At 46.8% G+C, this 26,517-nt stretch overlaps 2 protein-coding genes across 2 annotated transcripts in view; both read left to right on the top strand.

The window, feature by feature from the left end:
- The first annotated feature begins 958 nt into the window (after positions 1 to 958).
- On the top strand, positions 959 to 1,866 carry LOC130085887 (gamma-crystallin M2-like). The gene is made up of 3 exons (XM_056251874.1): positions 959 to 1,034; positions 1,140 to 1,382; positions 1,585 to 1,866. The coding sequence occupies exons 1-3, from the start codon at positions 1,029 to 1,031 to the stop codon at positions 1,855 to 1,857; spliced, it is 522 nt and encodes a 173-aa protein (XP_056107849.1). The 5' UTR covers positions 959 to 1,028; the 3' UTR covers positions 1,858 to 1,866.
- The window catches only part of LOC130085883 (gamma-crystallin M2-like), a 54,192-nt gene continuing 28,650 nt past the window's right edge, over positions 976 to 26,517 (top strand). Inside the window, exon 1 of the mRNA XM_056251869.1 lies at positions 976 to 1,034. Coding sequence (XP_056107844.1) covers positions 1,029 to 1,034 — 6 coding nt within the window. The 5' untranslated portion in view covers positions 976 to 1,028. The remainder of the gene's footprint in view (positions 1,035 to 26,517) is intronic.

The following is a 26,517-nucleotide window of genomic DNA, read 5'->3' as shown; positions in this document are numbered from 1 at the left end:
CTGGTGGTGACTAAATTTGAATTTATTTGATTTTTTTTATTTATTTTTATTTTATTTTATTTTTCCCACAGAAAAAAAATGAAATGCGAGTAAGACAAGGAGGGAACAAACGAGATGAATGTAATAATTTAAATTGTGTTTATAAGACAAGTGATTATACTTACCTTTTGAGTCATTTAGGGCATTTGAAAAAAAAGTGTTTATAGAGTATATTTTTTTGTTTTGTTTGAAAAGAACAATTTTTTTTTTTTTTTTTTTTTTTTTTTCTATATTCTTTTTTTTTTCTTTCATACTTCCCAGTTGTTGAATTCAAGTTTCTGAATTCAATACAAACTAAATATAAATCAGTTAACATCATACCTTGTGTGAGTGACTCATTATTGTTGTGACCTCCTTATTCTCTCCAGGTAAATTTAGACTTCTGATCAAACTGGTCCATACTCAGACTTTGTGTCTGTATCAAATTGAGTGAAGGGTTACACACATCTAAACCATTAGGTTGTGAACCTAGAACAGACAGAAGAAGAACATAACACAAGAACTTCAAATGGAATCCACAAGGAACATAATAAAATAACACATTTTCTCAAATTACAGTTGGACTAAAAATGGATCCATCATGGTCCAACTCTTGTGTATCAGAATGAAAACAAATTAAAGAAGAATATGAAACAAGAAAAAACAATGGAACCTACTTGTTTAAATCTTTGCTTAGTGTTCCGCATTTAATATATATATATTTTTTTTCATATTAGCAAATTAGAAACTTTTAGAAAAAAAAAAATTGAAATTTAGAAACTCAAGAAATGCTAGATTCCTGAAAATGAAAGGACTAAGATCTACATACCAAGCTTTAGCTAGAATGGCCTCTATTCCAACTTGCACAGTCAGGAATTGACTAACAATAGGTGCTGTGTAGTCTTTAGTCTTGGTCTAGTATAAAGGTGCGAGTGACAGCAGTCAGTCAACAACCAGAATCAGCTTCAGCTTCTCCTTTGTGGAACTACTGAGGATCAGCCAGCACAACCATGAAGGTAAACTTTATTACAGCTCCCAATCCATACAATTTCACTCAAATTACTTTAATGTGGTTTGTTCCTCCCTTAAAACCACTAACAGATTAACTATATAAATTTCAGGTTACCTTTTATGAGGAAAGAAATTTCCAGGGTCGCTCTTACGAGTGTACCGGCGACAGTGGTGACTTCTCCTCCTACATGAGCCACTGTCACTCTTGTAGAGTGCACAGCGGATGCTGGATGATGTATGATCATCCCAACTACATGGGAAATCAGTATTTCTTTAGAAGGGGCGAGTACGCTGATTGCATGTCAATGTTTGGAATGAGCAATTGCATCAGGTCCTGCCGTATGATCTCTATGGTGAGCTCCATGAACCTCTTGACGTATTTATTAACTGACATTAGACAACAGTCCTAAATTTATTTTAACCATTTATTTTGAAATCAGAATGGTAAACTGTGTGAGATAGACCTAGATTGTTGTTGAAGTTGGACTTATGACTACATGTGATAATGGTTCTTCCTAATTAATTTATACATAACTGACTTCTCTTCCACAACAGCACAGAGGATCCTACAGAATGAGGATCTACGAGAGGGAGAACTTCATGGGTCAGATGTACGAGATGATGGACGACTGTGACAACATCATGGACCGTTACCGCATGTCTCACTGCCAGTCCTGTCATGTGATGGACGGCCACTGGCTCATGTATGAGCAGCCCCACTACAGAGGCAAGATGTCCTACTTCAGGCCTGGAGAGTACAGGAACTTCAGCAATATGGATGGCATGAGATTCATGAGCATGAGGCGTATCATGGACTCCTGGTACTAGTGTTCAAATGTTTCAATAAAATGATAACTCTACAACATAAAACTCTCTAAATAATCATTATTGCCAATATTTACATGTGTAATCCACCAAAAAACACACACACCTCATGAGTTAGAAAGGCTCACGAGTCAGAGCCATAGCCTTGAATGCAGTTCTCTAACATCGACAGTGACCTGAGTCATGGCTTGTTGTCTTTTGCTGCTTCTTTTCCCTTTCTCCTCCATCATTCGTATTAGAAATATAACAGGAATGAGCCACAAATTGATCCAGACCCAAATGTACAGCAACTGTTTAAGGCCAATATTCAACATTGCATGGGATATAAATCTAGACCGAGCTCTGAGGTTTGGGCTTGTTAAGTGGCATTGTCCTGACTAAATCTTGTCTTAATAAATTGTTAATTTCTCATATTGTGTATATCCCTTCTGCATTTCCTCTACACCTCCTTGCTTTTGAACCACTTTGGTATATCAGGGGAAAAAACAAACCATTTTTTTTTTTTTTGTTACACATAATTTCAAAGTGCCCCAATTATGGATTTTTGAAAATTACTTTCACTTTCATGTAGTGTGTAACATAGCTCTAAGTGAATGAAAACACCCTGCAAAGTTTTAAATCTGAAAGTGCACCGTATAAAGTTATTGGGTCTCATTCATGAAACATTCGTAAATATACGAGTAAATATGAGAGTGATTTGCACGTAAAGAGACCTTCCCGAAAACTCATCTCCTGATTCACAAATACTTCGTAAACGTCAGATGTGATAGTGAAATGTGTGTGTGTTAATGAATTCCAATCAGTCGTAAATGGGACACGCGTGCACGCTCATTCTCAATTACCATAAATCCCACCCACTAAATCCGACTGACAACTATATATGGGCATCATATTATGTCACCAAACGAAGGATTTCAACATGTCTTCTCAAAAGCGAATGAAAAAGAAAAATTTCTCAGATGCAGAAATCGAAGTTTTATTATCAGAAGTTCATTCAAAACGATACTCGGTTACTTAACGTAACCTCGGTTCTCTCTAGAGAGGGAACGAGTATTGCGTAAGTTTAGCTTACGCTACGGGAAAGATTCATCTTCTCGAGATATTGAAGCCAAAAAATTATCCTTAATTTTGTATTCATTGTCAACGCAGTGCAGCAGCTAGCAGACCTAGAGCAGGCCATCTCGCGTGCTCATTGGCTGCCCTGCGGCAACTGCTGCAGCCTACCAGTGAGCCCGGCGTGACGTCACGCCCAATGAAGGGCGCCCGCGCCTTCATAGCGTCACAGCCCGCCAGAATGGGCGTGGCTTAGCGTATAAAATAGGGGCTGGCTGACATCCCTGGTTTTTCGTCGACTGAAGCGAAGTCGCTCGTGGCGCGAGCACGGCCGGTTACGCAATACTCGTTCCCTCTCTAGAGAGAACCGAGGTTACGTTAAGTAACCGAGTATCGTTCTCTTACGAGAGGTTCTCTCATATTGCGTAAGTTTAGCTTACGCTACGGGAACACTTTGTCAACGCCGTGCGCGCCAAGCATCCACCATGAGTCCCCGAACTTTCAGGGGAACCCAATAAATGGAAGAAATAAGGTGGCCAGCCACGCGGGCCATCACTTGTACATAAGCACACATAGGGAATACAGAGCAGCGCGCTGGTCTGTATAGGCACATGGCACATACCCTACTGGTGCAGCTCAACTAGGAGAGCTGAGTCAAGTGAGAGCGATCTGAGCAGGAAGATCTGGGCAGAATACACATCTCCTTTAGACTGACAAAAGTTTAGCCTGCAAGGCGGGAACTTCTAGGTTATAAAACCTGACAAAGGTAGACGGGGAACTCCAGACCGCCGCTACACATATGTCATGGATAGAAATCCCACTGGACCACGCCCACGATGAGGCAACGCCCCTCGTGGAATGAGCCCTGATGCCCCGAGGGCATTGCAGACCTGTTGACGCATATGCAGTTGCTATAGCGTCCACTATCCATCTGGACAGGCTTTGTTTCGAGGTGGCGAGACCCTTGGTGCGCCCACCAAACGAAACAAAAAGCTGTTCTGAACGCCTGAAGGAGGCGGAGCGCGTAATGTAACACCTCAGCGCCCTGACAGGGCAGAGGGGATTCACATCACTTTCGCAGTCAGATGCTGGCAGAGCTGACAGTGAAATAACTTTCGCTCTGAATGGAGTGTCCATCACTTTAGGAACATAGCCATGTCTAGGTCTGAGGATGACTTTAGAGTCATTCGGCCCGAACTCAAGACACGACGCGCTGACAGACTGATAGTGCAGGTCCTCCACACGTTTTGCTGACGACAGTGCAGTCAGAAAGACGGTTTTTAGTGATAGATATTTCAACCCCACGGAGTCTAGTGGCTCAAATGGAAAAGCTTTCAGGGTCTCGAGGACCAATGAAAGATCCCACACAGGAACCGACGGGGGGCGCGGCGGGTTCATCCTTCTAGCTCCTCTAAGGAAGTGGATGACCAACTCATGTCTTCCTAGTGACTGGCCATGCGTCGATTCTGCGAACGCTGCCACGGCCGCCACATATACTTTGAGCGTGGATGGGGACCTCCCCTTATCCAAAAGCTCTTGTAGGAAAGTGAGCAGATGCGCCACCCCGCATGTCCGTGGGTCCAGACCTCTGTCGGTGCACCATCTGGAGAACACCGACCATTTAGACCCGTAGAGCCTTCTCGTGGAAGGAGCTCTAGACTGCATGATCGTGTTCATCACTCCTTCTGGCAGGGTAACGAGTACCCGTTTATCAACCATGCGTGCAGAGACCAGCGCTCTGGATGGGGATGCCAGATCGCACCGCGAGCCTGAGAGAGGAGATCTGCCCTCACCGGAATCGGCCACGGAGCTGTATGTGACAGCCGTGCTAGTTCCGGGAACCAAATCTGATTCTCCCAACGTGGGGCTATGAGGAGCACCGAGTGGCGCGTTTCCCTGATTCTCTTGATCACCTGTGGTAACAGAGAGACCGGAGGGAAAGCATATAGTGGGAGGTTGGGCCAAACCTGGGCCAGCGCGTCCTCGTCCTTTGAAAAGAACATCGGACATTGAACGTTGTCTCTTGACACAAATAGGTCGACTTCCGCTCTGCCGAATAGGCGCCACAGTTTCTGGACCGTTTGGGGGTGCAGGGACCATTCCCCTGGGGGAACGTTGTCCCTGGATAGTTTGTCTGGGCCGTCGTTTAGATGGCCAGGCACATGCGCCGCCCTCAGCGAGCGCAGGTGCATCTGGGACCAAATAAGGAGGCGTTCCGTCAGACTGCAGAGATTTCTGGATCTGACACCGCCCTGACGGTTTACATAGGACACCACAGACATGTTGTCCGAGCGGACAAGAACATGTTGGCCCTGTATGAGCGGGAGGAAGCACTTCAGCGCGTTCTCGGCCGCTATCATTTCCAGACAGTTTATGTGAAAACACTTCTCTTGGTCCGACCACTGGCCAAAGACCGGTCTGCCCTCGAACAGCACGCCCCACCCCGAGTTGGACGCGTCTGTCGAAATGACTTTCCGATAAGAGATGGTTCCCAACATCACTCCCTGCTGGTACCAGTCGGCTACTAACCAAGGCTGCAGAGCCGCAATGCAGGTCTGAGTCACTCTGATTTTCTGGCCGCCAGAAACCCAAGCTCGGCGAGACGCGCGAGCATTCAACCAGCGTTGGAGCGGGCGCATGCGCAGTATCTGAAGGATACCGTGTAACAGAGCGGGCAGATAGTGGGCACAGACCTGTGGATACATTTCTTGTATTCAACACTCGAGCGGCTTTTCTGCACTTTATGAGAGTGTGCTCTGTGAGTGACACGAGATTTGATGTGATTGTGTGTAGGGGTGAACACTGGGGCGCGGGCACTTTCACTACACTTAAAACACCAGCGGCGTGAGCCGGACCAGACATTGTACTCTTTTTGAGTTTTCTCTGGGTCGCAGTGAAAACGGCGTTTGTGTGCAGGCGAGAGGGTAAACGAACCGGCTCGTTGACTGCTAATTGAACCACTGCAGTAGTCTGTTTGAAGGGGACTGACAGGGAAATAAACTTTGACGGCGGTCCGGCCGCAGCGGGACACGCGCGTCTTTTCTCTCTCTCTGTTAGGAGGGCTTCGCGTGCTCAGACTTCAGCGTGATCCTCTGCCGAGGCCCTCTGGGGGGCGGCGGTCTGTGACGGCTGTCTGAGCGCGACCTAGGGCGGCCGCCCTGATGTCGCTGCGAAGGCTGAGGCTGTGCTGGACGCTGGGTGCTGGCTCGCACAGGAGGCTGGCTTTGCTTCTTGCGAGAGGGACCAAATAAGGAGGCGTTCCGTCAGACTGCAGAGATTTCTGGATCTGACACCGCCCTGACGGTTTACATAGGACACCACAGACATGTTGTCCGAGCGGACAAGAACATGTTGGCCCTGTATGAGCGGGAGGAAGCACTTCAGTGCGTTCTCGACCGCTATCATTTCCAGACAGTTTATGTGAAAACACTTCTCTTAGTCCGACCACTGGCCAAAGACCGGTCTGCCCTCGAACAGCGCGCCCCACCCCGAGTTGGACGCGTCTGTCGAAATGACTTTCCGATAAGAGATGGTTCCCATCATCACTCCCTGCTGGTACCAGTCGGCTACTAACCAAGGCTGCAGAGCCGATATGCAGGTCTGAGTCACTCTGATTTTCTGGCCGCCAGAAACCCAAGCTCGGCGAGACGCGCGAGCATTCAACCAGCGTTGGAGCGGGCGCATGCGCAGTAGGCCCAGCTGAAGCATCGCTGCAGCTGATGCCATACAGCCTAGCATCCTTTGAAACGTTTTCAAAGAGAGAAAGCTGCCCTTCTGGAAAGATGCGGCTAGGTGGCGAACACGGCACGCGCGCTGTGTCGATAAACGAGCCGTCATGGCCACACAATCCAGTTCTATTCCTAAAAAAGAAATCGACTGGCTGGGCATTAATGAGCTCTTGGTCCAGTTGACCGTGAGACCCAAGCTTTCCAGGTGACTGAGAAGCACTGTTCTGTGAGATAGCAGTTCTGTCTCTGACTGTGCCAGTATCAGCCAATCGTCCAGATAGTTCATTATTCGCAGCCCCTGACTCCTCAGGGGGTCGAGCGGCGCGTCCATGCACTTCGTAAATGTACGGGGTGCTAGAGACAGGCCGAACGGCAGGACGGTGTATTGATATACCTGACCGTCGAAGGCGAATCTCAAAAATTGCCTGTGACGGGGTATTATCTGAATCTGAAAATAGGCATCCTTCAGATCTAGAGAAATAAACCAGTCCCTCGGGCGAACGTGCGCGAGGATTTTCCTGGTCGTAAGCATTTTGAACGGTCTTTTCGCAAGCGCTTTGTTCAAATGTCTCAGATCTAGGATAGGTCTGAAGGCTCCGTCCTTCTTGGGTACGAGAAAATATCGGCTGTAAAAGCCTGACTCGCTCAGAGAAGGCGGTACCTTTTCTATAGCCCCTTTGCACAGCAGCTTTGCTATTTCTGCGTGAAGTAGGTGTGCTACTTCCGCATTCACTATCGTCGCGGTCCTGGCTCGAAAGCGCGGGGGACGGCGACTGAATTGGAGTGTATAGCCCTGCTTTATTATGCTCAATACCCATTCTGAAATCCCTGGGATAGTTTTCCAAGCAGCTATGTGAGCCGCTAGGGGGCGAATGGCCTCTGGGTTCAGATCGCCGCCATTTGCTGGCTTGTGAAACTGAACCGGAACCGAAAGCGCGGCGCGCGCGCTGTCGGTTCTGGGCAATGGCTGCTCGCTGAAAACCGAAACCGGCTGATTTATGTGAGATGTCCCAATCATAAGGGATGGGGAACATTTTCTTTTCACTTTTTGACGCGCGAGCAGCGCTCTGGGCGGAAAACCTTCCTGTAAGTGTGAGCGCGTGTGTGCGGGCACGAGACTTACAAGTGTATTTGACGCCCCGATCATAATGGATGGGGAGCGTCTTATTAATGCCCTGCATTTCGTGATAACACTTAAACGCGCGGGCGGCGCCCGAGGGGAGGTGTGTGTTAGTAAGCGTGAACGCTCTCTGGCGGGCACGAGACTTACATTCATAACCTGCTTTTTTGACCGTGTAACAGAGCGGGCAGATAGTGGGCACAGACCTGTGGACACATTTCTTATATTCAACACTCGAGAGGCTTTTCTGCACTTTATGAGAGTGTGCTCTGTGAGTGACACGAGATTTGATGTGCTTGTGTGTAGGGGTTAACACTGGGGCGCGGGCACTTTCACTACACTTAAAACACCAGCGGCGTGAGCCGGACCAGACATTGTACTCTTTTTGAGATTTCTCTGGGTCGCCGTGAAAACGGCGTTTGTGTGCAGGCGAGAGGGTGAACGAACCGGCTCGTTGACTGCTAATTGAACCACTGCAGTAGCCTGTTTGAAGGGGACTGACAGGGAAATAAACTTTGACGGCGGTCCGGCTGCAGCGGGACACGCGCGTCTTTTCTCTCTCTCTGTTAGGAGGGCTTCGCGTACTCAGACTTCAGCGTGATCCTCTGCCGCGGCCCTCTGGGGGGCGGCGGTCTGTGACGGCTGTCTGAGCGCGACCTAGGGCGGCCGCCCTGACGTCGCTGCGAAGGCTGAGGCTGTGCTGGACGCTGGGTGCTGGCTCGCACAGGAGGCTGGCTTTGCTTCTCGCGAGAGCGGCCTGTAGCGAAGCTTGAGCGTCGTGGCAGGAAGAGGTTCATGGCCTGCGTGGTCTTTTGTACCTCGGAGAAACGGTCAACGATCCCGTTCACCGCTGGGCCGAAGAGACCAGTGGGGGAGAGCGGCGCGTTCAGGAAGGTGGCGCGCTCAGCTTCCCTCATCTCCGCGAGCGTCAACCAGAGGTGCCTCTCTGTAACAGTCAACGCGGACATGGCTCGTCCGATGGCTTGAGCTGCGGTTTTGGTGGCGCGGAGAGAGAGATCCGTCGCACTTCTCAGGTCTGTAACCGCAGCTGGATCCCGGCCCTTCTCGTCCCATTCACGGAGGAGGTCGGCTTGCAGGATCTGTAGCACAGCCATGGAATGGAGAGCAGACGCGGCCTCGCCGGAGGCAGCATAAGCGCGGCCGACCAAGGCGGACGTGGTTTTGCAGGCTTTGGACGGGAGGGCTGACCGTGACCGCCATCTCGCGGAGGGCGGACAAAGGTGCGCTGTGACCGCCTCTTCCACAGGGGGGATAGCCGTGTACCCTCTCTCGGCAGCGCCGTCCACTTGGGAGAGCAACGCGGAAGCATGGGACTGAAGTCTCGAGGAAAAAGGTGCATTCCAGAACTTCGTCAGCTCCGTGTGCAGTTCCGGCAGGAACGGAGCGGGCCTGCTCGCTGACTCTGAACGGCGGCGACTCTGGAGGAAACAGCCGTCGAGCCTGTTCGGCACGGGTTCCTTCGGCAGCGACCACTCGAGCCTGAGTCGGTCAACAGCCTGTGTCAGCAGGCGCATCAGTTCCACGGCAGCTCCAGCGCGGGTACGGCTGGATTCCTGGATCGACGAGGAGGCGAAGTGAAGCGACCATTCCTCGCTATCCGATGCCAGGATGGAGCAGCAGTCTCTCGTGGCGTGTCCCTCAGCCTCATCCTCAGATGCAACGGCAGTGAGGCTCGTGAGCGGCAGCTGCGCGTCGCTGAGGGGGGGGCGGGGAAGGCGAAAGCAGAGCTCGAGGGAGGTTCTCCGGCGAGCGCGTCGCTGTGGCCACAGGTTCCTGCTGTCTCTGGGAACGGCGCTTCTTCTTGCGCGGTCCCAGAAAAGGCGGAGTGACTGCTTCCATGTTGAAGGCTTCGAGTCGAGCCCGCAGGGTCGACAGCGAAAGCGCTTCACAGAGCTCGCAGCCCCTGGACGCGAGGGCGAGCACTGCATGTTCCTGGCCCAGGCAGAGAGCGCAGATCATGTGGCGGTCTCCGACGCTGAGCGGGGCCCTACACGAGCCGCAGAAAATGCGAGGCATCTTTAAAAAGACACTCGCGGCTTTTAGGAATAGAATACAACTTTTGCAAGGCAAAAAAGGATACGTCGCCGGATAGCGTAGCTCGCACGGATGGCTGAAGGTGGCGAAGACGGCCGGCTTCCTCAGCGCTGTCCTAAGCTGGCTGTTTCGCTTGTTCGACGGCGGCGGTGGCTTCTCTCAGATCCAGCAATGCGAAGAGCTCGCTAAAGAGACGAAAAATCAGGGATGTCAGCCTACAGCCCCTATTTTATACGCTAAGCCACGCCCATTCTGGCGGGCTGTGACGCTATGAAGGCGCGGGCGCCCTTCATTGGGCGTGACGTCACGCCGGGCTCACTGGTAGGCTGCAGCAGTTGCCCGCAGGGCAGCCAATGAGCACGCGATATGGCCTGCTCTAGGTCTGCTAGCTGCTGCACTGCGTTGACAATGAATACAAAATTAAGGATAATTTTTTGGCTTCAATATCTCGAGAAGATGAATCTTTCCCGTAGCGTAAGCTAAACTTACGCAATATGAGAGAACCTCTCGTAAGAGAACACCACATTTTATTTTCAAGCATACATAGTGACATATCAGGTCCTAAAAAAAAGGAAGCTTTGCAGCATATTACAGATGCAGTTAATGGAGTTTCATCTGTTAATCAAACAGTCCCAGAAGTAAAAAGAAAAACCGTATGTAATTACTATATATAATATTTTTTCAAAAAGCTGTGTAAATATGTAGCCGATTAAAGTGAATTAAAATGCAGCCTTAGTTATTAATGAGCAAAACGTTCGGATGTTAAGCTCACTATTTACGCGTGGCTGGGAGCAGGTGTAGATTTCTTTCGTTCCAACATTTGGAAAATACGAACATTTTAATGAATCTGAAAATTTACGCCAGAACCACTTTACACACGATTTACACAAAAATTCGTTCTGCTCGTGTTTCATGAATGAGACACATTGTCTTTCAAAAGTCAGAGTCGACTCTGAGTCAATTAAATGAATAGTTTTTAAAACGTATCCTAAGCCATTTTGTTGTGACGTGACGTCAAGATGAAACATTAGCATATTGCCCGCCCACTTATTGCGCAAGACACCAGAGAAAACTTGAACCCCCACAAACACTGCAGCTGATTCCTGTGGATACTGGATAGCATCATGTCGAGAAGACGCTGTGCTCTACAATGTGAAGGTAAAGCCAGTTTTTTTCACTGCCCAAGGATGAGCATGTGAAGAATCAGTGGTTAAAATTCATCTTTACCACGATACCACGGCAGTATAATCCTAAATTTGTGCTGTGTTCCCTTTATTTTACTGACCACTGCTTCTCAAATTTCAGAGTTTAATGCAGGATTCGCAAAACTTGCTCTTGAAAGAGGGGTCAGTAACCAGTTAATTTTGACTAACTTGCTCCTCAGAATCACAACCTGTAAGTATAACTAATTATTGATGTATTTTTCTACCGGTGTTCAAAATACTTAGTTTTGAGTTGTAAATTGTGTAGGTCTCCTGCTAACTGGCTAACTCTTATTACTCTTACTGAAATACTTCTGCTAATCAGTTGTGGGCCACTATTACCTAAAACTGTGTCTATTAATGCAGATTGTTTGTCATTCTAACTACTTTGAGTAAAGATCAAGCATGGAGCAAGATTTGTTTTACCAACGTTTATGTTACATCAGTCATTCATGCTAGAGCTCAGCTAATGTATTCACTGTTATTGATACAGTTCCCAAATGTTCACCGCAATAAAATTAGAAAAATACACGGTAAATAAGTAAGTTTAAGTAAAAAACTTGTTTTGTTGATGGACATACACTTGTTAATGCTGATGTTGAGGAATTACAGTTGCAACATCTCATAATGTACCTCAAACTGAGTAGCGTATCACTGAGAAACGTCCTGCTCGAGTCGTCCTTGCGAATGCGATGGAGGTTCAGGTTGAATAGTTCTTCTAGTGTTTTATCATCGGACTCGCGCTTGGATTGATATGGTAAAATCGACGTCATTGTTCATTACTGTCTTTAGTTTACAGTGTAGCTGAGCTGAGATGAAGGAAGCTACGTGCGTGGTAGACCAATCACAACAGACTGAGCTGTCTGGCCAATCAGAGCAGAGTAGCTCGCAGAAAGGAGGGATTTAGAGAGACTGATTCATGCAATGAGTCGTTTGAGAATCATTGAAATATGTGGTGATGTGCAAATGTATATTTTGAGAAAATTAAACAGTTTTTCGGCCTTTGATGCATGTAAACCTGTTGTAGGAGACTCCACAACAACATTAGGAAAATTTTAAATAGCATAATAGGGGCACTTAAAGGTGTCCGTGTTACAAAGTAAATATACATTTCAGTACTGAGTAATATTAATTAACTACATGTACTTACAATAGGGTTAGGTTTAGGATTAACCCTATAATAGACAGTTTTTAAGGCAGCTTTAAGGTGTCCTTCGTTATTTTTCAGATGCATTCACAACATCAAAGAATATAGATAAACAATATTGTCCCATGGTGGAAACTAAGCTCTCCACACAAAGAAGCTCTGCACGTGCAGTGGTTAAATAAATCCTGCCTTTGAACGTGTTCAAGCAGTTCAGCACCAACTAATTAATCATTCAATTTAAAATTGTTTAACATAAATGTACTATTTAACAGAGCTACACTAAAGTTTTTATAAAGCCTAGCACTCTATTAAATGTAGCCTAGTCATACTACAATTTTTTTGCTACTATGTTGAGAGCATACACAAATCTCACCCAAGTCAGGCAAAACAATTGACAGCCCAGATAAATAAAGTAAGAGGTGCAAACGGATGCATCTTGTTTTCACCTGTAGGAAAAACAAACACTTAAAATAAAAATGACATGAGATTACCACTATAATCAGTAGGTGGCAGCAGAGGAGCATTTATTTTACAATTTCCACTTCCTAAATAGGCTATAAGTAGAAAAAAACTACTGACCCACGGAACAATTTGGATTCACTCCTTCATTTATGACAAACAATACTTGTAGTATAAAAGATCGAAACTTACACGTCTGAGTTCTCAGATGCTGACACCTTCATTCCTTGCTCATGTGGCGAGGTGAAGGTAGGGCAAAAGTTACACTTATGGGAAAAGTATAGCAAAATAAAAAGGGAAAAGCAGACTACGCCACCCCGTTTCACTAGACGGGGAAAATTTCACAAGAACACACAGGTTCGCTACCACAGAGGACAAGAGACGTGAATCTGAATACAAAAATACTTTATTTTTCACAATCCTAGTTATTTTAAATATATATATAAAAACTATTGACTCCGGAGGAGCAAGGGTCTTACACTACTTCAGTGTGTGTCCAAAACAAAGAAACACAAAAACACTTTCGGGCTGAGGCTTACCGGTAGGGAGCTAGCTGGGCAGTGAGCATCCTAAGACCACACCACTCACAAAACTCCACTCCTCACAAACACACTCACACTAGATAAGTGAAAGGAACGCAGGTGCCAATGAAAAAAACACTCGGTGAAGGAAACACCACCACCAGAAAGGGCACAAACAGCTAGCTTCCCTACACCGGGGGCCTGCAGCTCCTGAAAGACACACAAACAGACACAATACAATTTCACAATTAGCTGCAAACACCTGTATCAACAAATTATAGTAGAACAAATTCTGACTATAAAAGAAGCCAACACTTGGCAGATTACTGGTCACAGCAGTTGAACTGGCTAGTGTTTCCCAAAGAGTTCACATCAGACTGCCAGTGCAGCATAAACATTAGAGCAGCCAAATGCTATATAAAACAAAAAAATAATGTAAGATACAAAATGAGAACAGTGAATTAAATCACAGAAAACAAATCCAAAACCGAATGTAGCTCATTTCTTCACAGTCTTTAAGAAAAGCACTGATCACAGAGCAAAATAACCAAACTGCTGGTGGCAATATTACAAAAGGTAAGGGCTAAATTACACGATTGATAGCACGTCTCACGTCAAATGACGGCTCTGGGACTAGCCACTCACTTAGGCCACCAGCACTGGCTTAAAGCAAACTTCACAGAGTAAACAAATAAACTAAAGAAAAGAAAACGAATAATGCAACAAAATAATAAAATGATCACATAATAGGATTAATGGCAGCAGAACAAAACAGTGCAGTCTTAACGACGTTGTCTATGGAGCTTTTTGCCCCGCAGTCCACCAAGATGAACCGTTCACAACCAGCTTGACGCACTTTCCAATGGTAGATCGCTAGACCCACAGAAGACTCAGCTACTCACAGCCTCGTTTATAATAGGCCAACCGAAATAGTACCGGTGTGCCATCTGACCAAACACATAAGCTGTACTATGATGGAAACATAGGTTACCGGAGATCAAACCAAAACTAACAGTAATCCGTTAGCAGCAACATACCTGTGATGAGGACAGCCTGCACCCAACAGCGACGTCGCACAATTTCAGACCCTAGTCTGGCTAACACATATACATTTCCACTTTAAATCGTGCATTTGTACTAGCAGCAACATTAGCCAAACAGCTAGGTACATACCTCCAGCAGAGATGGGCGCGCGTACCCAAACAAGGGTGACAATGACAATGACACATACCCAGGTGGCCTGAACTCCGCCTTAAATATACCAGGGATGGCTGCCGATAGGCTGTCACACCCATCACTCACCACAATTAACAGGGCGGGATCTAATCCGCCCTGCCACAATCTATCACTAGCCCTTGCAACGTCGCCCCGACGATGGACCAACGGCTACTCACCCCAAGGACTGACCTAGTGCCAGGGCCTAAAGAGGGCAGAGACAGAATTCGACACAGAGGAAACCATAGAGGCACCACCCCTCACCACTTCCGCTGTCCGAGGGAGGTGGTGTCGATTAGAATGATGACCAGCATTAGCTCGCCCCGTCCGTCGCAAGGCAATCTCACTATTCCCAGGTTGATCTACAGTTAACCCTTTAAGCGCCAAAGTCGCAAAATTGCGACAAGACGTCATACTTAATAAAACAGGCTGTGGGTCCTAATATGGTGTAATATCTAATTTGTATTCCCTACCACTAGATGGCAGACATGTAATACTTCGATTCAAGATCAAAATGACGTCATGTTCCTATTCAAAGTGTTGGAGGAAACAGCAGAGCAAGTGAGCGATCGTGTCATTGATGCGGAAGCAGTTCAGTTCAGAGCGTCTGAGGAGTAAATTGTGATATTTGTGAGAGAAAATAGTCAAATGGCTAATAAAAACTTGTACCGTGAGGATGTGTTGCAAATGTTATTCGCCGATTCTGACTCTGAAGGGGAATATTTGCCTTTTGTAAACGACGATCGGCCGTCTAATGATCGCGCTTCTCCCGGTTCATCTTTGCCGTGCAATGGTGCCGCCCGCGCCTTTCCCGGTACAACTTTGCCGCGCGCGCTTCTGGTACATCTTTGACGCGCAATGGTGCCGCGCGCGCTTCTCTCGGTACATCTTTGACGCGCAATGGTGCCGCGCGCGCTTCTCCCGGTACATCTTTGGCGCGCAATGGTGCCGCGCGCGCTTCTCGCGGTAGGCCTACATCTTTGCCGTGCAAGGCGAGAGTGTTCACGAAGCACAAACAAATCATTTTGACCATTTGCCCAATGGGGATAGGGGTGGCAGGGGTGGACGTGATCTTTTCCTGAATATTACTGATGAACTGATAAAAAATGAGGCTACTGTTCACATGTGTTTTACTACTAATGTATTGTAATATAGTAATAATTTAGTACTTTCTCCTATTTTATTGTTGGTTTCCTCTTTTCCGATCATTTGGAATGAAGATAAAAAAAGAAAAGAAAAAAAGTATGTAAATAAATTCCAACATCAATTCAATATCTACTATTTCCTGAATATTACTGATGAACTGATCAAAAAGTAGGCTACTGTTCATATGCGTTTTACTACTATATAGTATAGTAATAATTTACTACTTTCTCCTGTTATTGTTGGTTTCCTCTTTTCTCATCATTTGGAATGAGGATAAAAAAAATAAAACATGCAAATAAGTTTAAACATCAGTTCAATATCTACTATTTCCTGAATATTATGAAATTCAAGAGGGCCGCCCCCTTATGGCGTCATAATATGCAAATTAGATGAGTATATTTACACCCTTCATAAACTTTTAGTCATCCCCAACATTTTTCTAATTTACAGTAGATCTCTATCTTTAAACCCTTTCAAGCCACAAGCTTTTGAAATGTTGATGTCAAAATCCAGCATTTTTAAAAAAAAAACCTTGGCGCCTAAAGAGTTAAGGGTTCCATTACCAACTCTGGATCCAGAGGAACCACACCAGGCTGTCCAGGGGCCACTAAAGCTGTAGGGTCAATATCCTCGTTTAACCATCGAGGAGCTTGGGCCGGTAATGACACTGGATCCCTTAGTGCCAACCCACCGGCAGCCTGTGGAGTTTCAGGTACCAAAACCCACAGATCGACCTCATCAAATGGAGATTCCTCTGAAGGTACCGACTCGACCACTAAAGGGCCACCTGTAGAAACTTCAGCAGGAGAATCCCTACGTACGCGGGTCTTCAACAAAGAGCGGTGGACACGTTTTTCCCTACTCAAGTCATCCACTGGTGCAATTGTGTATACAGACCCACCTGCCTGTGGAGCTCTCACCACCTGATACACCACTGGGCTCCACAGGTCCTGGATCTTATGGCGCCCTCTCACGCCATAATCCCGAAGGTAAACCAATTGACCCTCCCCCAATGGTGCATCTCTGACATGCAGGTCGTGCTGCTTCTTACGACGATCTGCCGCTACCTTTAAATGCTCTTGGGCCCCTTCAAAGGCCACCAGCAACCTGGTTTGGTGCTCCAACACCCACTCATTCACGCCACCAGACCCAATCTCTTGGCTTCTACCCAAAAGAAAATCAATAGGGAGCCTTGGCTCTTGGCCAAACATCAGGAAGTAAGGTGACTCACCAGTCGCTTGATGAGGGGTAGTATTATAACAGAAAAGCACTTGAGGGAGAGCAGAGACCCAATCTGCCTTTCGGGAGAGGGGTAAGGTGCGCAGGAGATTATGCAATGTCCTGTTAAAACGTTCGCACTGCCCATTGCCGGCCGGGTGGTATGGCGTGGTGCGGGACTTTTCGACCTGATAAAGACTACAAAGCTGTTGTATTAAGGCAGACTCAAAACTGCGGCCCTGATCAGAATGAATGCGACCAGGGACGCCAAACTTGTAGAACCACTCCGCCACCAATGTGCGAGCCACAGTCTCAGCTCGCTGGTCTCGAGTGGGGACTGCAAGTGTGTACTTTGTAAAGACATCAGTCATCACCAAGACACTTTCCAGCCCTGAGCGAGATGGTTCCAGCAGTGTAAAATCAATGGCCAGGATTTCATTTGGCCTGGAGGCCAATAAATGACCCATAAAGCTGCGGGCAACCGGCTGCGTATCCTTGGCGACCTGACACCTTTCGCACTCCCGACACCACTGGGCTACATCAGAGGTCAAGCGTGGCCAGTAGAAGCGCTGCCGCACCAGCTCGGTGGTCCGCTCGACTCCTTGGTGCCCATGCCCCTGGTGCATTTGTGTCAGAACTTCCTTATGCAAGACAGCTGGAAGAACTACCTGGAGAATCTCTTCACCGCCATTGGAACGAAACACACGACGATGCAAAACGCCCTCTTTCTCCAGCAACCCATCCCACTGATTCAGTAGGACCCGGGCAGTCTGGGACAGCTGTCGGCGCTCCTCAGAGGTGGGGCGTGTTCCCAGCCTCCAGAACACTAAAACCTCCTTAATCACAGAATCTGCCTCCTGTAACACCCTCATGTCCCCCACCAAACTAGGCAAAACAGAAACTACTGCCGGGGTAGCTTGTACACCCAGATCTACCCCTGACGCTTCCGTCATGACCTCTGGAACCTCAGTCCCTGGTAACCAACCTCTCACTACCCCATGACTAGCAGGGTTCTGTCGGGAAAGCGCATCGGCATTCCGGTTACTCCTCCCTGACCGATACCGGATCTCAAAATTAAACGTTGCCAGCTGCGCAGCCCAACGCTGCTCTGTAGCCCCAAGCTTTGCAGTAGTCAGGTGGCTGAGAGGGTTATTGTCAGTGTAGACAATACACTGCTGTCCTAACAAATACTCCCTAAATTTCTCAGTCAAGGCCCACTTGAGCGCCAAAAACTCCAACTTCATGGAGCTATAGTTGGACATATTGCGCTCCGTGGGCCTTAGACTGCGGCTAGCATAAGAAATTGGCCGTACTTTACCTCCTTGTTCCTGAGAAAGGACAGTTCCCAGACCACCATGGCTAGCGTCTACCTCCGGGATAAAAGGCAAGGAGAAGTCGGCATAGGCAAGTACTGGGGCGGTGGTAAACCTACTCTTCAGCTCATCAAAACTCTGCTGGCACTGCTCGGTCCAGGCACTAGAAAAACCCTGCCCTGCTCGTGTCCTAGGCTTAATAGCAGCCCATGCGGCTACCATTTTATGAAGAGGGGCTGCCAATTTCGCAAACCCCTCAACAAAACGGCGATAGTAGCTTGCGAAGCCTAAAAATGAACGCAGCTCTGACGCACTAGTGGGGCGTGGCCAATTAGCTACCGCCTCGATTTTACCGGGATCAGTTGATACTCCCTGTGCTGAAATAACATGTCCCAAATACTTTACCTCACGTTGGAAAAATGCGCATTTACTCAATTTAGCCTTCAAACCCTCATGCTCCAAGCGACTCAAAACAACCTCCAACCGCTCTAACTGCTGAGGCACCGAGGAAGAAAAGACTATGATGTCATCAAGGTACAAGAGTAAGGACCTACACTGCTGGTCCCCAAACATCCGTTCCATTAAACGCTGGAAGGTGCTTGGGGCATTGCAAAGCCCGAAGGGCATGCGATTCCATTCAAACAACCCAAAAGGGGTGCAGAATGCTGTCTTAGGCCTATCTCTCTCAGTGACAGGAACCTGCTTGTATCCACTAGCCAAGTCCATAGTGGAGAACCAGCAGGCCCCTGTCAAGGAGTCCAACGATTCCTCGATGCGTGGCAGGGGGAACGCGTCCTTTCGGGTCTTTGAATTTAGCTGACGGTAGTCAACACACATACGTAGACCACCGTCTTTCTTTTTAACAAGGACAATTGGTGAAGCGTACGGGCTACAACTCTCCCTTATAACTTCCGCCTCCAACAGCTGATTAATGTGGGACTTCACGACCTCATATTCCGACGGAGGTATACGCCTGTACCGTTGCCGGACAGGAACGGTGTCTAACAGGGGAATGTCGTGAGAAATCAACCCTGTACATCCTAAGTCACCCTCATGAGTAGAAAACACAGACTGAAACCTATAAAGCAGATCCTTTACCTGGCCCTGTTCTACATCCGATAAAACAGACAGATCAAGTGCTTCAATTTGTTCCTGAACAAGAGGGATCACTTCAGGGGCTTTGGAACCCACTGTGGCCGCTACAGACCTGACCTCACTAATTCCCGATGGCAAGCTAACCACGCAAACATTATTTAGTGTACCAAGGACAGTGTTAGCATAGAGCAACACGTCAATGGTTCCCACATTTACCACAGGTAGATAAACAGTACCTCGTGTAACCTGCACTAAGGCCGGAGAAGCCAACAGACCAGCCGGTAACCCAGACTCTGGAGGTTCAAAAAGAACAGTGCTATTGGCATATTGCTCGGAACAAGTAGCTGCCACAAACTTCATCATGCCACCTGGGATGCGACATGGTCTCCGTCCTCGCACTCTAACCCTTCCTGGACTCACCTCGGGAGACTGAGTATCGACTAAACGACAATGTTGCAGCGCCTGTAGAACAGAATTTGGAACCTCTATGGTCGAAGGTAAGTCAAAGAGGGCCGGGCCATGTTGTCCAAAAAGCTCCTGGTAGCATCGGCCAAGAACATTCATTCCCAGCACACCTGGGACCCGAGTGCACAAGCCACCAGGAGGATCCCGCACAACAAGCACGCCACACTCTGAAATCAACTGACCACATAGTTCGACATCCAATTCCATGTAACCGATATAGGGAATTGAAAGACCATTAGCAGCTCGAAGCTGTAGCCACTGGCACGATTTAAGTCGATCCTGACCCCATGGTTCGAAATGTTTCTGGAAACAACTCTCTGTGATTGTAGTTACCATGGAGCCAGTATCCACCAAACAGGGTACTCGAACTCCACCAATCAATACAACAAGGTGCGGGCAAGATGACAATAAATGCGACATATTTGAAACTTTTGAGCCAGTTACTTCCCCATCCGTGCTATGGCCCTGAATCACGGTGGGGACTAGTTTCCCGACGTCGCTGATGGGCCAGGCCGTCCTCCTCCAGCTAATGACGGGACGGAGCGTGCGGAAAACGGAGCACGAGAAGGGGCGCGTTCACCGTCGCACTCCCTAGCAAAATGACCCGGCTTTTGACACCTCCTACATATAACAGGCCCCTGTCTAGGAGGTTGACTCCGCGACTGGGGGGTCTGCAAACGAGCAAAACTTTGTGTGAGTTTAGTTAACTGTTCTTGTTGGCATTTAAGCATATCCCTCAACTCAGCCAACTCAGAATTCCCAGGTGAACTACTCACGCCAATAAACGGGTTCCCTTGCACCCCATATTGAATCCCATAAGCAGAAGGAACAGAATGACTTCGGGCCCTTGTGCTTCCTGGCATACCCTCCCTCTCCCATCTAAGGGCTTCGCTACGAATCTCCAACAAGGTTAACGCAGGTTGACGACGTATCAACTGTTTTAATTCGCGACGGAGGGCGCTATCAAACACGTGTTCAACAAATTGGTCTCGGAGTAAAATATGTGAATTTGGCATACCGTGAGGAGATCGTTGTTTCACTTGGTCAAGTAGACCCATCAGGACAAGAGAGAACTCCAACAAGCTCTCCCCTTCCTGTTGCTTTCTCGAGAAAAAGGCCTCCTGCAACGAAACATATGACTGTGAGCAACCATACAATTCCCGTAAAGCTGAAATAATTCTGTCTGGGTCTTTACGCTCTACCTCTGGACGGTACTTAATCTCTTCCCTTGCCTCCCCTTCCAAGTGATCAAACAAATAAAACGCCTTATCGGTATCAGAAAGGTGACGAACGCGCATACAAGCCTGGGCCTCCTCAACCCACTCCTCAATGCCAACGCCAACCCTACCATTGAATTTTGGACACTTCCTATCTCGTGGTACAAAAACAAATCGTTCTGGTCGGGTGACCTCAACATTAGCATTACTGGGTTGCGAAAGAACAGAAGGCCCAGGTGCAGAAGGGGGTACATCCACAGGACCTGGGGGTACAGGAATCCGCTCCTGACGCAACCTCTCATTGTCTGCTCTAAGCAGATCAATCATTCCCCTCAATTCTTGTAATTCTTCTTCCATACTTCAACTACAGAGGTACTTACCAATGAAAGAAGAATCAGCCCACAATAAGGGCTAGAATTAATACACTAGACGTGCACTGCTGTTCTGCTGCCACTCCTCAGAAAAGTCAATCCTAGAACAAGTAAAAAAAAACGAAAAAGAGAGAGACAGAAAAAAAACAAAACAAACAACTGTATACACACCCACGTCTCTGTCTCAAAGTGGAAAAATCCTGCCGACTGCGCCAGAATGTGGCGAGGTGAAGGTAGGGCAAAAGTTACACTTATGGGAAAAGTATAGCAAAATAAAAAGGGAAAAGCAGACTACGCCACCCCATTTCACTAGACGGGGAAAATTTCACAAGAACACACAGGTTCGCTACCACAGAGGACAAGAGACGTGAATCTGAATACAAAAATACTTTATTTTTCACAATCCTAGTTATTTTAAATATATATAAAAACTATTGACTCCGGAGGAGCAAGGGTCTCACACTACTTCAGTGTGCGTCCAAAACAAAGAAACACAAACACACTTTCGGGCTGAGGCTTACCGGTAGGGAGCTAGCTGGGCAGTGAGCATCCTAAGACCACACCACTCACACAACTCCACTCCTCACAAACACACTCACACTAGATAAGTGAAAGGAACGCAGGTGCCAATGAAAAAAACACTCGGTGAAGGAAACACCACCACCAGAAAGGGCACAAACAGCTAGCTTCCCTACACCGGGGGCCTGCAGCTCCTGAAAGACACACAAACAGACACAATACAATTTCACAATTAGCTGCAAACACCTGTATCAACAAATTATAGTAGAACAAATTCTGACTATAAAAGAAGCCAACACTTGGCAGATTACTGGTCACAGCAGTTGAACTGGCTAGTGTTTCCCAAAGAGTTCACATCAGACTGCCAGTGCAGCATAAACATTAGAGCAGCCAAATGCTATATAAAACAAAAAAATAATGTAAGAAACAAAATGAGAACAGTGAATTAAATCACAGAAAACAAATCCAAAACCGAATGTAGCTCATTTCTTCACAGTCTTTAAGAAAAGCACTGATCACAGAGCAAAATAACCAAACTGCTGGTGGCAATATTACAAAAGGTAAGGGCTAAATTACACGATTGATAGCACGTCTCACGTCAAATGACGGCTCTGGGACTAGCCACTCACTTAGGCCACCAGCACTGGCTTAAAGCAAACTTCACAGAATAAACAAATAAACTAAAGAAAAGAAAACGAATAATGCAACAAAATAATAAAATGATCACATAATAGGATTAATGGCAGCAGAACAAAACAGTGCAGTCTTAACGACGTTGTCTATGGAGCTTTTTGCCCCGCAGTCCACCAAGATGAACCGCTCACAACCAGCTTGACGCACTTTCCAATGGTAGATCGCTAGACCCACAAAAGACTCAGCTACTCACAGCCTCGTTTATAATAGGCCAACCGAAATAGTACCGGTGTGCCATCTGACCAAACACATAAGCTGTACTATGATGGAAACATAGGTTACCGGAGATCAAACCAAAACTAACAGTAATCCGTTAGCAGCAACATACCTGTGATGAGGACAGCCTGCACCCAACAGCGACGTCGCACAAATCCAGACCCTAGTCTGGCTAACACATATACATTTCCACTTTAAATCGTGCATTTGTACTAGCAGCAACATTAGCCAAACAGCTAGGTACATACCTCCAGCAGAGATGGGCGCGCGTACCCAAACAAGGGTGACAATGACAATGACACATACCCAGGTTGCCTGAACTCCGCCTTAAATATGCCAGGGATGGCTGCCGATAGGCTGTCACACCCATCACTCACCACAATTAACAGGGCGGGATCTAATCCGCCCTGCCACACTCACATTCAGTTGCCAACCAAACATGTCTCAAGACACGCATATTGTTTGCGATTATTCCGATTCTGACGACGAATTCGTCCCGCCGTCTCCTCCTGCTGTAAGTCGCAGTTCGCGCATTCAGAGCCGCATCTCCCCATGGGCGCAGTGGTCTTCGGAGAGCATGATCAGCGCTCTCGAGGACCCCAGAATACCCATCAGCCAAGGTCTTTCAATAGAAGATCTGCTCCTCCTTGCCCAAAACACCCTGGGAAATCCACCAGTTTTTAATTCTTCGACACCAAAAGCATCATTGTCAGCCCAGCCAAAACAAGCCGGCAGGAAGAGAACTGCAAAATCATCCTCACCTCGTCCAGTAAAAAGAGCCTCGCTGCCTGCACAAGTGTCATCTTCTCCGCAGTTCGATGTCTCCACCGACATGAATAATCATCTCATCTCTGCAGTTCAAAGCCTCTCTCAAACGGTTAAGGATTAGAATAAAAAATGGCGAATTTTGAACATTCCTTTACTAACCTCAGCTCAAATCCTGCAACGAACTTTTCAGCCATACCACAGTTCCCTCATTTCGGACTAAGTGATCTCCCGAGTGTGCCTTCGACATCAGCTACTCTGTCAGCTCCTTCCTATGCGGTTCAGTCGCCATTCCACCGACCAGTTTTCGGTAGGCATTTTGTTTCACCCTGTGCCATAATGGTGTCTCTCCATCTAAGAGCTAACATCGTCCAAGGTAAGGACATTAACTTGGCTACATTACTGCTCCCTTCACCTGGAGCTGACAGGAAAATGGTGGACTGCGGCGACGTGGCAGTCCTACTAAAAACTTCCGATCCCCGTTTGCAACGTAATCTTATGTTTGGCGAATTTGTAATTGCTTTTAGCATTTACAGAGACATTTTGTGCCAGGTTTATCCAGATAGAAGGGAAGAGTTAAATCTCTATCTAGATATGATAGCGGACTTCAACCAAACTGCTTGTCCGTCATTTCGGTGGCCAAAAAACATTGGTTTTTTGCTCATGGTCACGGTCACACAGCATCATGGTCGTGGTCACACGGTCATGGTCACACGGCATCATTTTTCCCTAAAGCATTCGCTAGCCATGATCCGCTCACTTCCTTTAATGAGTCTGTCACAGGGCTCATGGTCACACTGCATGCTCATGGTCATGGTCACACGGCATCATTTTGCCCTAAAGCATTCGCTAGCCATGATCCGCTCGCTTCCTTTAATGAGTCTGTTTGTTCACATTCTTATTGTAAATTTGCTCACATCTGTAGAGTTTGCAAGGATTGAGGGAGAGTTCTGATTCGGAAAAACTTCTGAACAGACAACCAACTACTCCTATTCATATTACAAACTTTTCACGCTACCTTTTTCTCACCCCGATCCGTCATTCGTTGACTATTTAATTTGTAAAAAAAAAAAAAAAAAAAAAAAAACACGTGGTGTTTCTACTTCAGCTATCAAAATCCTGGGCAGATGGTCTTCCTGGTCTTCCTGCTTTTGAATCTTATATAGGACCCCGAACAGAGAGTCATATTCGAAGCTCAGCAAGCTCTCCAGTAACAATTCAGGTAAATCCCTATGCAACTACTAGTGGTGATGTCAAAAAAGAAAAAATGGCCGAGTTGGCCCTGCATTAAAAGAAACAATGGCCGGTGGTCCAGCATGAAAGAAAAACAAAAGTTGGTCGGTGGCCCTGTATGAAAGAAAAACAAAAGATGGCTGGTGGCCCTGTATGAGAGAAAAACAAAAGATTGCCGGTGGCCCCGTATGAAAGAAAAACAAAAGATGGCCGGTGGCCCCGTATGAAAGAAAAACAAAAGATGGCCGGTGGCCCCGTATGAAAGAAAAACAAAAGATGGCCCCACCTTCGTCTTCAGGCAGGAAATGCAGATTCCGTACCCTCGGAATGCAAGTTACGGACAAAAGAACTTTATATCATAATTTTGCTTGCTGGGCTTCTAATACATGTATACTTGTTGTATACTGTATTTTGTATATTGTATTACAATATGTAAATTGTATTCTGCATTCAAACGAATAGTGCTCTACGGCGCCTCGTTTTTTCAAATGGATGTTGCTTCTACGGCAGGGGCGGACTGGCCATCTGGAGCACCGGGACTTTTCCCGGTGGGCCGCTGGCTAATGTGGGCCGGCCCGGTACACAAATATATATAAAAAATGACGGAAATCAAAATATTACATTTCTTTTCTACGCAAATGAATGAGGGAATAGATCGCGCGGGCGCGGCCGACAAGGAGTGTGTTTCGTGTGCATGCATGTGAGTGTATCCCTCCCTGTTAATTAGTTTGGTCTACTCCATAGCGTATCTTGAAACACGCCCTCTTTCACGTCCTGGAAACACACCAAGCCACGCAGATGAAAGCCGACTCCCTCGCGTCGCCTGTGTCTGTCGCGGGAAAAAAGCTGCACTTGAACCGACTTGAACACACCGAGAGAACTACAGCCGACTAACAGCTAGAATGCGCGTTCTGCTCCTGCGTGTGAATGAGACAACTGTCTATTTCTGCAGATATATTCGTCTATATTCGACATGCAAAAAGAGAAACCGACGCTGCCCGCTGCAAATACACAAACCGTTAACAAAGCAGTGCGTGCTTAGTTAACGTTACAGTTTTGAATATCGATCCTGCTAAACACTTTCTTTATTCCACTCCACTCATGTTAATATTTAAATATTCGCCAAGGAACACTCAGGTATTATGACGTAACATTAAAACAGCCTTGGATGAAAAGGGGAAGAAAAGAAAAGGTGGAGCTGAAAAGTTACGCGTTAAAAAAAGCATTAGAGGTAGATGCTGTGAAATGCTTCAAATTAACAGATACGTTTGGCGCGAAGAGTAGCAGTTCAGCAGGCTCTGACGGCTCTAGCTCCCCCTGACTAGCTGATGATATGCTGTCTTTATAGTTTTATATTAATAATGTTGTGTGACTTAATGTTCTTCTGCTTGTTTCCCTTTGGTTTTACAAATATGACCTAATAAATGTTGTGTTACTTAAAATAAATGTTTAAATAGCATTTATTTTTGTATTGTGTTATATTTGTATGCTATAAGTGGTGTTAAAAAATATTCTGCACATTAATGGGCCAATGTGTTGTGATGTAGGATGTGGTGGGCTGCTGTGGGCCAGAAAGTCCAGGGCCACTTTTTGGTCCCAGTCCGCCCCTGTTCTACGGTAGCCGTTATGTACCAAAAAGCTATGACAGGATGTCTTCTATTAGCACTTCATCGAGTTTTCCTTCGGGTGAACAGGTTTATTTCAAACAAACTGCAACTTGACACAACGAACAAACGGATATTTGATAGAATTGAAAGTTTCCAAAGGCAGAGAAGCAATCAAGCAATGAAAAAAAGCTTGTAATTTAGACCGTAACATTGACTTACCTGTTGAGAAGAAAGCAGGCAAGTTCAGCGTCTATTTTGAAAGCTTTCTGTCACGGGGTGACAAAATCCATTCCTTTCTCAAGACG

Source organism: Rhinichthys klamathensis, unplaced genomic scaffold (genome assembly GCF_029890125.1).
Source record: "Rhinichthys klamathensis goyatoka isolate OS25496 unplaced genomic scaffold, OSU_Roscu_1.1 h1tg000090l_1, whole genome shotgun sequence".
In the NCBI taxonomy this organism is placed as follows: Eukaryota; Metazoa; Chordata; class Actinopteri; order Cypriniformes; family Leuciscidae; genus Rhinichthys; species Rhinichthys klamathensis.
This window is presented reverse-complemented; position numbering and strand designations above follow the sequence as displayed.